This window comes from Oncorhynchus mykiss, chromosome 15 (genome assembly GCF_013265735.2).
Source record: "Oncorhynchus mykiss isolate Arlee chromosome 15, USDA_OmykA_1.1, whole genome shotgun sequence".
NCBI lineage: Eukaryota > Metazoa > Chordata > Actinopteri > Salmoniformes > Salmonidae > Oncorhynchus > Oncorhynchus mykiss.
In genome coordinates, this window is record NC_048579.1 from 13,077,417 (window position 1) to 13,092,565 (window position 15,149).

Genomic DNA, 15,149 nt, shown 5'->3' on the forward strand with positions numbered 1-15,149 from the left:
GACTGTGAACAACACACACACACACCACTTACAACAGAGGGTGATGTTCTATTCTCATCAGCATCTCTGCTGCCTCTAGTTACAAACATAGCAACCTCTCCCTCAATGTCAGTAAGACCAAGGAGCTGATCGTGGACTATAGGAGGAAGAAGGAAGAGCGCTTCAAGTTCCTTGGCGTCCACATTGCTGAGGACTTAACATGGTCCACACACACCAACACAGTCGTGAAGAGGGCACGGCGGCGCCTCTTCCCCCTCAGGAGGCTGAAAGATTTAGCATGGATCCTCAACAAGTCCTACAGCTGCACCATCGAGAGCATCTTGACTGGCTGCCTCACCGCTTGGTATGGAAATGCACCGCCCTCGACCGCAAAGCGCTAGACAGGGTGGTGCGGACAGCCCAGTACACTAGGGCCGAGACAGCTTCTACCCCAAGCCATAAGACTGCTAAAAAGCCAGACTGCAAAATAGTAAATGAATGGTACCCAAACTATCTGCAACACTATCTGCACTGACCCTACATACACTCACCAGACTTTATATCCGCACCATATACCCTGAATATACAAAACATGCTCTTTCCATGTCACAGACTGACCAGGTGAATCCAGGTATAAGCTATGATCCCTTATTGATGTCACTTGTTGAATCCACTTCAATCAGTGCTGATGAAGGGGAGGAGACGGGTTAAAGAATGTTTTTTCACGCTCCACAGTTTCCCTTGTGTATCAAGAATAGTCACTTTACTCTGCCTTCATGTACATATCTACCTCAAATACCTTATCGTACGCACTACCCTCTGTTGCACGTTGTGGTCGGATGCCTAGCACTTACTATACCAAGCGGTGATACAGCCAGTCAAGATGCGCTCAGTGGTGCAGCTGTAGAATTATGTTGAGGTTCTGAGGGCCATGCCGAATCTTTTCAGCCTCCTGAGGGGGAAGAGGTGTTGTCGTGCCCTTTTCATGACTGTGTTGATATGTGTGAATGGACACTGGGGAACTTGAAGCTCTCGACCTGCTCGACAACAGCACCTTCGATGGGATGGAGGTGTGTTCGGCCTTCCTTTTCCTGTAGTCCATGATCAGCTCCTTTGTCTTGCTGACACTGAGGGAGAGGTTGCTGTCCTGGCACCACACGGCCAGGTCTCTGACCTCCTCCATGTAGGTTGTCTTATTGTCGTCGGTGATCAGGCCTACAGCCGTTGTTTCGTCTGCAAACTTAATGATGATGTTGGAATCGTGCGTGGCCACACAGTCATGGGTGAACAGGGAGTACCGGAGGTGACTAAACACACACCCCTGAGGGTCCCCCATGGCGGATGTATTGTTGTCTACCCTTACCACCTGGGGGCGGCCCATCAGGAAGTCCAGGATCCAGTTGCAGAGGGAGGTGTTTAGTCCCAGGGTCCTTAGCTTAGTGATGAGCTTGGAGGGCACAATGGTGTTGAACACTGAGCTGTAGTCAATGAACAGCATTCTCACGTAGTTGTTCCGTTTGTCCAGGTGGGAAAGGGCATTGTGGTGTGCAATAGAGATTGTGTCATCTGTGGATCTGTTGGAGCGGTATGTGAATTGGAGTGGGTCCAGGGTGTCTGAGATGTTGGTGTTGATGTGAGCCACAACCAGCCTTTCAAAGCATTTCATGGCTACAGATGTGAGTGCTACAGGGCGATAGTAATTTATGCAGGTTACTTTGGCGTTCTTGGGCACAGGGTCTATGGTGGTCTGCTGGAAATTACAGACTGGGTCAAGGAGATGTCAGTGAAGACACTTGCCAGTTGGTCAGCGCGTGTTCTGAGTACGTGACCTGGTAATCCGTCTGGCCCCTGCGGCCTTGTGAATGTTAACTTGTTTAAAGGTCTTGCTCACATCCACTACGGAGGGCGTGATCACACAGTCATCCAGAACAGTTAGTGCTCTCATGCATAGTTCAGTGTTGCTAGACTCGAAGCGCGTAGAAAAGGTATTTAGCTCGTCTGGTAGGCTTGAGTCACTGGGCAGCTCTCTGCTGGGTTTCCCTTTGTAATCTGTGATAGTTTACAAGCCCTGCCACATCCGACGAGCCGTTGTAGTAGGATTCGATCTTGGTCCTGTATTGACACTTTGCCTGCTTGATGGTTTGTCGGAGGGCGTGGCAGGATTTCTGATCAGCGTCTGGATTAGAGTCCCGCTCCTTTAAAACAGCAGCTCTAGCCTTTAGCTCAGTGCGGATGTTGCCTGTAATCCATGGCTTCCATGTACGTACGGATGCGGACGATGTCATCGATGCACGTATTAATGAAGCCAGTGACTGATGTCACCAGCTGTCAGAGCAGCTCACAGATCACTGCACCTGTGCATAGCCCATCTGTAAACAGCCCATCTATCTGCCTACCTCATCCCCATGTACCATTCCAGTGTTTAATTGCTATATTGTAATTACTTCGCCACCATGGCCTATTTATTGCCTTAACTTACCTCATTTGCACTCACTGTATATAGACTTTTTGTTTTCTTTTGTTCTACTGTATTATTGACTGTATGTTTTGTTTATTCCATGTGTAACTCTGTGTTGTTGTATGTGCCGAACTGCTTTGCTTTATCTTGGCCAGGTCGCAGTTGTAAATGAGAACTTGTTCTCAACTGGCCTACCTGGTTAAATAAAGGTGAAAATAGAACATGTGGTATACTCCCTCAATGTCATTGGCCGTATAGCTACATTTTTGTGTATTTTATTTTATTCCTGTTGTGTTACTATTTGAAACTCTGCTTTGTTGGGAAGGGCTTGTAAGCAAGCGTTTCACCGTAAAGCCCCCACCAGTTGACCTTCTGCGTGTATGTGTTCTCTCCTCTCTCTAAGATGTGGGGGGTTTCTTTGAGGCGGGCACTCTGGTGAGATACAACTTCCTGTCAGAGGCAGCGGCAGCCAATCAGGACGCAAGGTTCCTTGCCCAACCTTTGACTGCACAGGAAGTGAATCTGACAGGAGAAGCAGTAGCGTTTAGCTTCAGTACGTCCAACACACCAGCTATACTGCTGTACGTCAGCTCCAAGACACAAGACTACCTGGCGCTGGTGCTACGGCAGAATGGTGAGACACTGACACATACAGACCTGGGGCTGGTGCTACGGCAGTATGGTGAGACACTGACACATACAGACCTGGGGCTGGTGCTACGGCAGAATGGTGAGACACTGACACATACAGACCTGGGGCTGGTGCTACGGCAGAATGGTGAGACACTGACACATACAGACCTGGGGCTGGTGCTACGGCAGAATGGTGAGACACTGACACATACAGACCTGGGGCTGGTGCTACGGCAGAATGGTGAGACACTGACACATACAGACCTGGGGCTGGTGCTACGGCAGAATGGTGAGACACTGACACATACAGAACTGGGGCTGGTGCTACGGCAGAATGGTGAGACACTGACACATACAGACCTGGGGCTGGTGCTACGGCAGAATGGTGAGACACTGACACATACAGACCTGGGGCTGGTGCTACGGCAGAATGGTGAGACACTGACACATACAGACCTGGGGCTGGTGCTACGGCAGAATGGTGAGACACTGACACATACAGACCTGGCGCTGGTGCTACGGCAGAATGGTGAGACACTGACACATACAGACACACTTATCAACACACACACACAGACACGTGGGCTCTGCCTCTCAGGTATGTTGCAGATGCATTATGTAAGGTCTCTCATTGTGCGTGTGTGTGCGTGTGTGCGTGTGTGTGTGTGTGTGTGTGTGTGTGTGTGTGTGTGTGTGTGTGTGTGTGTGTGTGTGTGTGTGTGTGTGTGTGTGTGTGTGTGTGTGTGTGTGTGTGTGTGTGTAGGAACTCTCCAGGTGCGGTATAACCTGGGCGGTCTCAAGGAGCCGTTCACCATAGACGTGGACCAGCGTAACCTAGCCAACGGACAGCCACACACTATCAACATGTCCAGAATCAACAGGACTATCACCATACAGGTATGCACACACACACACACACACCTTCTCTCCGCAGTCCAAGCATAGTCTATGATGACTTCAGACATGTCCATTTCTAACCACAAGAGGGAGACAAAAGCCTCTCTAATTGTCACAGGACTTGAGGGATTTACAATGGCTTGATGCTTTATGGATATGAGAAGGCCCGTTTGTACAAAGATCCACAACGATGTTGATGATTGACTATGGAAATGGTTCAGTGGTTTGCATCATGATCTTCTCTCTCTCCCTCATGCTCTCTTCATCTCCAGTTGGACCACTACCCCCCTGTCAGCTACTCTCTCCCAGAGGCATCAGACACACAGCTCAACCTGGTCAAGACATTGTTCCTGGGGAAGGTATTTGGTGAGTACAGGCATCGCATACGTGTATTTGACAGAGGTCTGCTTGGCCCTGGCAGAGAATGTAGGCCTATTCAGAGAGCAGCAACAGGAGCTGTACAGATGTATTGTAGTTGCTCTGTGTGTCCACTAGAGGGAACTAGAAGACTGTTTTTCACCAGGACACCAGGTCGTGGAAGAAGTCTATTGTTGTCAGACAGGGTTTTCACACATTTTAGTCTGGTTTGGTTTCTGTAACATGTTCAATGGGTACCTTTTGCTTCAGATGTAAATATGTTATGTAGAACAGGCATGCTCCTCTGTAGAATAATAGGGATTCATGTCAGCTCTATACAAGACATTTCTATCTGCAACATTCACAATGTTGTGCCCTCCTGAACAAGACTTTAGTGCAGTATAGTATTCCTTACTCCTGGTCACTGCTTTGGTTTCCAATCCTCCTGGTTTCCATGACTCCTGGTTTCCATGACTCCTGGTTTTCCATGACTCCTGGTTTTCCACGACTCCTGGTTTCCATGACTCCTGGTTGCCATGACTCCTGGTTTCCACGACTCCTGGTTTCCATGACTCCTGGTTGTCCTGCTCTGTTCTGGGCTGGTGGCAGTCAGTGAGGTAGAAGGAATGGCTGAGTTCCCTTCCTAGCAAGATGTACAGCAGACTAATACCACAGGGAATAATGCCCCTTTCCTTGTCACACACACACACACACCAACGTAACCCCATCTGGAACTGCAGAGCTGCCATTTTAAGACTGAAGGACACAACAGAGGCCAAACTCACCATCTCGCCCAGTTTGTATTTTCAAAACATAATTCATACACAATCTGGATTTATTTCCAAATGGATTTTAGGCAACAACAAAAACAACAAAGATGGGGGTCTCTTTGCAGTTCTGTTCTGACCAACATTCTGGCACACCACTCAGAAACAGCATATTCTTGCTCTCAATACTTGCATCTCAATGTGAAAAAAACTGTTTGCATGTTCTTCACAAAGAGGGCAACAGATGCTACTGAGCCAGATGTCTATGTGTCAGGGGAGAAGCTCCAGGTGGTATCCGATTTTAAGTCCCTTGCATCATACTTGATTCCAACCTTTCTTTTAAAAAGCATGTGAAAAAGGTAATTCAATTAACCAAATCTAACCTAGCTATTTTCAGATGTATACGAAATTGTTTGACTACAGAGGTAGCAAAACTGTACTTCAAATCTATGATACTCCCCCACTTAACATACTGCTTGACTAGTTGGGCCCAAGCTTGCTGTACAACATGAAAACCTATTCAGTCTGTCTACAAACAGGCTCTCAAAGTGCTTGATAGGAAGCCCAATACCCATCATCACTCTTACATCCTCAGAAAGCATGAGCCCCTGAGTTGGGAAAATCTTGTGCAATACACCGACGCATGTCTTATATTCAGTATCCTAAATGGCCTGGCTCCCCCTCCACTCAATATTTTTGTTAAACAGGAAACCCAAACATATGGCAGCAGATCCACAAGGTCTGCCATGAGAGGTGACTGTATAGTTCCCTTAAGGAAAAGCACCTTTAGTAAATCCACTTTCTCTGTGAGAGCTTCCCATGTCTGGAATACACTGCAATCAGACACACATAACTGCACCACATATCACACTTTCACAAAAGGCTTGAAGACATGGCTAAAGGTCAATCAGATTTGTGAACATGGTTCCTAGCTGTGTGTTGCTGCTTTCCATGTCTGTTGTCTGTAGCTTGTGAGGTGTGGAAACACTGTTGCTTTTATGAATTTTGTCTTGCTGCTTTTTGTTCTATGTTGCTTTGTCTGTATGCTACGTCTTGCTTGTCCTATGTTGCTCTGTCTGTATGTTCCATCTTGTTTGTCCTGTGTTGCTCTGTCTGTATGCTATGTCTTGCTTGTCCTATGTTGCTCTGTCTGTATGCTACGTCTTGCTTGTCCTATGTTGCTCTGTCTGTATGCTATGTCTTGCTTGTCCTATGTTTCTCTGTCTGTATTCTATGTCTTGCTTGTCCTATGTTGCTATTGCCCAGGGACTGCGGTTGAAAGTTAGCCGGCTGGCTAAAACCGGCACTTTTACTGAAACGTTGATTAATGTGCACTGTCCCTGTAAAAATAAAATGAACTCAACTCAACCATATCATCAAAATTAAGGGACATGGGCAGCTGTGAGGAGGAGGGTTTATTCTCCAGGTCTGTAACCGTTTTCCACAACTTCTTGGGGTTGGACCCACAGAGAGAGAACTGCTCCTTAAAGTAATTACCTTTGACCTTCTGGAAGCTCAGGCCTGAGTGCACTTATTTCACATTTGCTTCCGGCCTGAGGAGGGAAACATGAAAAGAGGTTGAGATCTGGTAGTTGGTGGGGAATTGTATACGGTAAGTTACCTTATTAATCCTTCAGAAGACCTTGAAGGGTCCCACAAACCGGGGGCTCAGCTTCCGGCAGGATAGGCGGAGCAGGAGTTTCCTGGTGGAGTGCCAGACGCGGTCACCAGGATGGACAGTGCGCTGGAGCCTCGCGTGGGTGTCAGAAGGGTCCCACAAACCAGGGGCTCAGCTTCCGGCAGGGTAGGCGGAGCAGGAGTTTCCTGGTGGAGTGCCAGACGCGGTCACCAGGATGGACAGTGCGCTGGAGCCTCGCGTGGGTGTCAGAAGGGTCCCACAAACCAGGGGCTCAGCTTCCGGCAGGGTAGGCGGAGCAGGAGTTTCCTGGTGGAGTGCCAGACGCGGTCACCAGGATGGACAGTACGCTGGAGCCTCGCGTGGGTGGCGGTTGTAAAACCATCAAAAAGGGAGAGATCATTTACAAAGTCTATGGACAGATGTGACCAAGGCCGCTTAGGCACAGGAAGGGGAAGTAGTTTCCCTGCTGGAGCGCGCCAGGGAGATTTGGATTGGATACATACGGTGCAGGAGTTGACATAGTGACAGCTTTGCACACTCTTGGCATTCTCTCAATCAGCTTCACCTGGAATGTTTTTCCAACAGTCTTGAAGGAGTTCCCACATATGCTGAACAGTTGTTGGCTGCTTTTCCTTCACTCTGTGGTTCAACTCATCCCAAACCATCTCAATTGGGTTGAGGTCGGGTGATTGTGGAGGCCAGGTCATCTGATGCAGCACTCCATCACTCTCCTTCTTGGTCAAATAGCCCTTACACAGACTGGAGGTGTGTTGGGTCATTGTCCTGTTGAAAAACAAATGATAATCCCACTAAGCCCAAACCAAATGGGATGGTGTATCGCTTCTGAATTATGTGGTAGTCATGCTGGTTAAGTGTGCCTTGAATTCTAAATAAATCACAGACAGTGTCACCAGCAAAGCACCCCCATTCCATCACACTTCCTCTTCCATGCTTCACCTTGGGAACCATACATACGGAGATCATACGTTCACCTACTCTGTGTCTCACAGACACGGCGGTTGGAACCAAAAATCTCAAATTTGGACTCATCAGACCAGGGGCCGACTGAAACTATAATTCAGGCCAGGAATTTGACTCCATCCCAGGCCACCCTGTTCACGCAAACCACCAGACAGCTAATTTTGTAGTCCAACCCTATTTGTTGATGTAACGGGTACCAAACTAGTTATACATTTGGCCACTATGTTCATCTGGGAAGAAAGTTATCCACATTACAAAACATTTGGGACTGACCAACAAGTAGCCTATCTGAACACTGAGTTTTGCTAGGTATGCTGTGGCTATGGGTGCACCCTCAAAAACTCACTAGGAATACACCAATCATAACACATACAAATGTACAAGGCTAGACACACAAAACCATTAGCCTACACTTTTTAAAAAGCAAATGAGATATACAGAGTTATCTCAAAGGATCAAATGATTATCTTTATATTCCAGCGTATCAAAAGTATCAGAACACTTCACACACACATTCACCGAACGTGAACATAAGCTACAACAATGTATAACACTAAAGTTGAAAAAGCACTCCTCTACAAAAAAAATGTAGATTACAATGTTCACTCACTGGTGTCCATAAAGCAAACAGCACAACAATAAACACATCTATACACTCAGTCAATGAAATTGATCATTGGCTACATAACTGCAAGTATAATATGAAAGTCCAAAAAACATGCCTCTGTACAAAAGCTTTAACTCACAGCAAATTTTCTTTCACCCTTGTCAGCCTGTTCAGGAAGAGTCGTAGCATAGCTACTTCAGAGTAACCAGTAAGTAATTACCACTAGTAAATCAGTAGGTGGCACAGTAACTCACTGCTCTCTGACATCTTGTCAATGATATCATCTTTGTCAAGTCCCCTAAGAATCTCCTTCTCTGTTACCATCAAAATGAACCCTTTAAGGTTCTCTTGAGTGAGGGAGGTTCTTAGGTGGTTCTTCACGAATCTCAGGGTGGAGAAGGTCCTCTCACAAGCCACCTGAGTGATGGATAGGGTGAGGAGTAACTTGTAGCCCAAACCAATGATGTGATACGCATCCGTGAGCAGATTCTTCTGAGAGGAGAAGATAGCAGCATATCGGGCAGTTTTACATGTGGAACAACTTCTGCTTACCAACTCCACACTTTCATCAGGATGATCAAAGCCTTCCCATGATTCATCACTGGCGGGGGTGGCCCTGGTGTTGTACTCCTCCAATGGTGACCGTTTCAGGCTTTCCCACTGTTGTGCAAGGCTGATCAGTTCAGCCTGCAATGCCTCAACAGTGGCATGTTCATCAAATTCCAGGAAGCATTTGCTGAGCTCCTTCATGGCTGTCTTTTCTCTGATCTCAGGAAAATGCTTCAGGATTCATGCAGGAGACGTCTGTACACAGCACTGCATCTGCTGCATAACGTCAGTGAATACTTTCAACAACAGTGTCCAGTACCACATTGTGGATCTTGATTTTGTCATCTATGTGCATTAGCAATGGGCTCCTCTTCTGCCAACTCACCTGGTTTTCTCTTCTCTTTTTGTTGTTCTCTTCTCTGGGAGAACAGTCTGAGCTTCGACATCACAGCTCTTCCAGAATGCCATTGGCTCACTCAACAAAGTTGTCTACTGCCGTCACCAAGTGCTGTGCTGTTACGATATCCATGCCACTTATTTGCAAGTATTTAGAGAGAGGGGACGTCTGCTCAAAAAAACCTCACACTTTAGGAGAGCATCCTTGTACCCTTGGGCCTTGCTTCGGGTGGCAGGTTTTATGGTCACATCCTTTTCAATTCTTTCCATAATGATGACCACATCCGTGTAAAGTGCACGGTCAGGCTTTGCAAAGCTTCCAAATACTTTCTTCAAGGCCTCGTCTTTGGCCCACCAGCGTGTTTCACCAATTACATCAAGCCGTCTGTGTCTCCTGTCCTCACTGGTTTCCTCCCATAGCTTCATGCGCTTGTAGGAATCTCGAACAAACACTGCAATGTCATTAATAGTGAGAAAAGGGATTCACTTGCCACAACACACCTAGTGGTGTCAGTTAGCACAAGGTTGAGGACATGTGAGTAACACCATATGGTTACTTGGTTAGGAGACTCTTCTGTGAGCAATGCAGTGAAGCCCCTGTATTGTCCCTGCATATTAGCTTCTCTGTCTGTTGCATTACCAACACACTGTTTGATACCTATGTCCATCTTCTCAAGGGTCTGTTTCATAAGGTCCACAATGTACTGTCCAGTTGATGACTCACAGTCATTGACCGCAATGAGTCTCTCGAGGACCACATCAGTGACATATCACGGAACTACTGCACACTGGTCTTTGGATGTTAAATCCTGTGTTGTGTCCATTTGTATTGAGAACATCCCTGTCTTTCTCACTTCAACAGCAATTGTCTGCTGAATCAACATTCTGATGACGTTAATGACTTTATTTGCTGTTGTTTTGGACATCATAGTTACCAAGGACCCTCTTCCTTTACTTCCCACCTGCTTCTTGCTCTTCTCAATGCTCTGCTAACATGCTCTTGTCGGCAGACATGCTCTCTGCGCTTTTAACGGACCTCTGAGACTATCACAGTGCAGGTGCATTTATACGGAGACTTGATTACACACAGGTGGATTGTATTTATCATCATTAGTCATTTAGGTCAACATTGGAGTTTGCTGCACTGAAAGTAAAGGGGCTGTTTGCTGCACTGAATGTAAAGGGGCTGAATAATTTTGCACGCCCAATTTTTCAGTTTTTGATTTGTTAAAAAAGTTTGAAATATCCAATAAATCTCGTTCCACTTCATGATTGTGTCCCACTTGTTGTTGATTCTTCACAAAAAAATACAGTTTTATATCTTTATGTTTGAAGCCTGAAATGTGGCAAAAGGTCGCAAAGTTCAAGGGGGCCGAATACTTTCACAAGGCACTGTAATTCCTGTAAAACACACTGTAAAACTGTTTAGCCTACCGGCCATTGTGTCACTATTATTAGCTAGGCTACTTAGCTAACCATGCTGGGTGTCGTGTGTGTGTTTTAGATAGTGTTTTTGACTGACTTGGTTCCTTACTTCCTTCCTTTTTTATTCTCTCCCTCTCTGCTCCACCTTTCCTTTTCTGACCGTCCATTTCGCCGTGCGTGTAAAATGTTTTTGGTAGAGAAGCAGGTAGACGGTTGCAATGAGCGTCGCGGAGAGACGGGGACACTGCAGCGAGAGAGTGAGAATCATGCCTGATGCTTGGATTCTCCTTCAACTCATTCCCGCTTGTATATTATCGCTGGTCAAGTTGACTGTTCACGACAGACCAAAACGACCCTTAGGCCACCGGGAAATGTCCCGGGGCTCCCGACGGCCAGTCCGCCACTGCATCAGACCAAAGGACAGATTTCCACCGGTCTAATGTCCATTGATTGTGTTTCTTGGCGCAAGCAAGTCTCTTCTTATTATTGGTGTCCTTTAGTAGTGGTTTCTTTGCAGCAAATCGACCATGAAGGCCTGATTCATGCAGTCAGTTATTTCAACTCTGTGAAGCATTTATTTGGGGCTGGTAACTCTAATGAACTTATCCTCTGCAGCAGAGGTAACTCTGGATCTTCCTTTCTGGTGGCGGTCCTCATGAGAGCCAGTCATTATTGCGCTTGATGGTTTTTGTGACTGCACTTGAAGAAACGTTCAAAGGGTGGCTATTTGAAGTGGCTGTTTGAAGAATCTCAAATATTAAATATATTTTGATTTGTTTAACACTTTTTTTGTTTACTACATGATTCCATATGTGTTATTTCATAGTTTTGATGTCTCCACTATTATTCTACAATGTAGAAAATAGTAAAAATAAAGAAAAACCCTTGAATGAGTAGGTGTGTCCAATCGTTTGACTGGTACTGTTGATGCGCTCTGAAGGGCAGGTAGCAGGAACGGGATCCCTCTCCAGAGCGGATGTCCACATCTACGTCCCAACACACGGTACCAACGATTTGGGAGGACAGATTGATAGGCTGGAGGGCACTCACAGGACCCTCCACCAATGTGGATCCACAGGATGCGGGAAAGTAGGTCCTCCGGCAGGTCCTCCGGTGATTCTCAAGTTGCAGCCACAGGAGACCGAGGATTCCTTTGTGTACGGGTGCCGTGGTGATGAGGAAGGGAAGGCTGTCCTGGTGCATGCGTCCCACGGTGAGGGTGAGTGGTGCTGTGATGTACTTAATTGTGCCAGATCCCAATGGTCGCGTATCCAGGGCAGGAGAGGAGAGCAGGTATGAAGTTAAGTTCAGGGAGGATGAGAGGGCCTGGTCGATGAAGATCCCAGTGGCACTGGAGTCCACTAGAGCTGTAGAGACAACACTTGAGAGACAGCCAGCCAGTGAAATGGGAACCAGAAAGGGTTTGGTGGAAAACAATGATAATTCTTATGACTACCCTGGGAGACGGAAGGTCACAGGGCCGCTCCTCTGCTCTAGTGGTCCCCGGGTTGGGACTCACCGGACACCGCTGAAGCTGGTGCCCCTCCTGGCCACAGATCCCCAGTTGTCTCCGGCGATGCAGCCCTGCCGCGGAGAGGTGTGTGGCCCCTACCTCCATGGGTTCAGGCTCTTCCTCAGGACAACCAAAGGAGAGAGGCGAGGGGCGAGGTGGACACCGGCGCTCCAGAAGAAGATTTTCCAGACGGGTGGCCATCGCGATGAGAGTGTTAAAGGAAATATTGTCATCCCGACATGCCAACTCCGTCTGGACCTCCTTGCACAGTCCACTGGGGAATAGAATGTGGAGCGCCGGGTCATTCCTTCCACTGGAGGCTGCCACAGCCCGAAAGGTAGTTTAATAATGAGAATAAGCAGATTGCTAAACAACCATTTTGAGGTCGTGACATATATTTTAAGTCAAAATTGTAACTCGGCCATTCAGGAATATTGACTGTCTTCTTGGTAATCAACTCCAGTGTAGATTTGGCCTTGTGTTTTAGGTTATTGTCCTGCTGAAAGGTGAATTCATCTCCCAGTGTCTGGGGGACAGCAGACTGAACCAGGTTTTCCTAGTATTTTGCCTGTACTTAGCTACATTCCGTTTCTTTTATCCTGAAAAACTCCTCAGTCCTTCACGATTCCAAGCATACCCATAACATGATGCAGCCACTACTATGCTTGAAAATATGGACAGTGGTACTCAGTAATATTTTGTATTGGATTTGACACAAACATAACACTTTGTATTTAGGGCAAAACGTGAATTGCTTTGCCAATTTGTTTGCAGTATTACTTTAGTGCCTTGTTGCAAATAGGATACATGTTTTGGAATATTTTTATTCTGTACAGGCTTCCTTAATTTAATTCTGTCAATTAGATTAGTATTGTGGAGTAACTACAATGTTGTTGATCCATCCTCAGGTTTCTCCTATCACAGTCAATTAAACTCTGTAACTGTTTTAAAGCCTGTTAGCGCCAGGCATTTAATTAGAAAGCAGGTACAGCAGGCACAGCCTGTCATGCTAGTTACCTAGCTAACGAACTTGCTAGCTAGTTTGCTAACTTATCTAGCCAGCTAAGTGAGGAAACGTGACTATGACATGGCTGTTTGCAATGTGCATAGCAAGTTTGATTTGTTTTCCATTATTATTATCTACATGTTAAAACTAGCTGGCAAACTACTCGCCGTAAAAACAACATCCGCTAGCTAGCTACTCCCACTCACGTTGCGATCTCGGGCTGAATAATAGTCTTCAATGCTAATATTCTCCTTCAATGTGCCACTCAAGTAAGCTTAGAGCGCCGTCTGTGGGGCAAACACTGAAAAATTAAAAGACTGGCTTTCAGGATCTTATAGCTCAATGGTTGGAAAGATGAAATGGGAAGCAGAAGAGGGGGAGAAAGACAATAAGAGGAGATTCGGAGGAGCAGAGGGTCCGGGTGAAACTAGAGACAGAAAAATATTCAAAATGTGTCGTGTTAGTCATCAGAAGGATTTGAAAGTGTGTGTGTATATGCTATAAGCAGTATAATGAAACAATGCTTTTTATTTATTATTATCTCTGTTTATGTGTGTCATTCCTGTAAGGCAGTCATGTCTAAGAGTGTTGAATGGCACATTATCTCCCCATACATGGAGAGAGAGAGAAAGCCATCATCAGAGAGATGAACCTAGAGACGAGCAAGCTGGTCCTGGGGCTCTGTTCACAAACAGTCCCCAGACAGCAACACAATTAGACCTTTCCAAATCATGAGAAAATAAAAAGATAATTACTTGACAGAATTGACTAAAAAAACTGAGCAAGCTAGAATGCTGTTTGGCCCTAAACAGAGAGTACACAGTGGCATAATACCTGACCACTGTGACTGACCCAAACTTAAGGAAAGCTTTGACTATGTACAGACTCAGTGAGCATAGCCTTGCTATTGAGAAAGGCCGTCGTAGGCAGACCTGGCTCTCAAGAGAAGACAGGCTATGTGCTCACTGCCCACAACATGCATTTCCTAACCTCCTGCGCAATGTATGACTATATTAGAGACACATATTTCCCTCTGATTACAAAGATTCACAAAGAATTTGAAAACAAACCTGATTTTGATAAACTCCCATATCTATTGGATGAAATACCACAGTGTGCCATCACCGCAGCAAGATGTGTGACCTGTTGCTACAAGAAAAAGGTGAAAAAAAGTGAAGAACACACACCGTTGTAAATACAACCCATATTTATGCTTATTTATTTTCCCTTTTGTTCTTTAACCATTTGTACATCGTTACAACACTGTATATATACATAATATGACATTTGTAATGTCTTTATTCTTTTGGAACTCCTGTGAGTGTAATGTTTACTGTTCATTTTTATTGTTTATTTCACATTTGTATATTATATTTGGCAATGTTAACATATGTTTCCCATGCCAATAAAGCTGCTTGAATTGAGAGAGAGAGAGAGAGAGAGAGAGAGAGAGAGAGAGAGAGAGAGAGAGAGAGCGAGAGAGAGCGACCGAGAGAGAGAGAGAGAGAGAGAGAGAGAGAGAGAGAGAGAGAGAGAGAGAGAGAGAGAGAGAGAGAGAGAGAGAGAGAGAGAGATTATCTCTCCCCACTGAGAACACTGTGACACAGGTAGAGACAGACTATCCATATTTAGAAACACATGTTCAGATGTAGGATCTTAATTTGATCACCCTGTTGCAGGAAATGTTAACCTTGTAGTGCATTTTAGGTTTAAAAAGGCTTCTGTTTGTCATTTTCTCTTATGAAAATGTCCATTAATTATAATCCACAGAATAATTCACATTTCCTGTTGCTGAAGGATTGTTTTCCTGCTGTAACAAACTGGCTCAAATTAAGATCCTACGTCTGTAGAAACTGTGAGTTAATTTAGATAAAAGCACTTTGTAAAGGACAATATTTTAATCCAATGACGAAAATGTCTGCTCACTGTTTTGTTCCTCCCA

At 45.8% G+C, this 15,149-nt stretch overlaps 1 protein-coding gene across 1 annotated transcript in view; it reads left to right on the forward strand.

The window, feature by feature from the left end:
* The window catches only part of LOC110515947 (contactin-associated protein-like 2), a 286,632-nt gene that overhangs the window by 241,497 nt on the left and 29,986 nt on the right, over nucleotides 1-15,149 (forward strand). Inside the window, exons 22-24 of the mRNA XM_036943719.1 lie at nucleotides 2,841-3,071; nucleotides 3,834-3,967; nucleotides 4,240-4,333. Of these exons, the coding sequence (XP_036799614.1) occupies nucleotides 2,841-3,071; nucleotides 3,834-3,967; nucleotides 4,240-4,333 (459 nt within the window). The remainder of the gene's footprint in view (nucleotides 1-2,840; nucleotides 3,072-3,833; nucleotides 3,968-4,239; nucleotides 4,334-15,149) is intronic.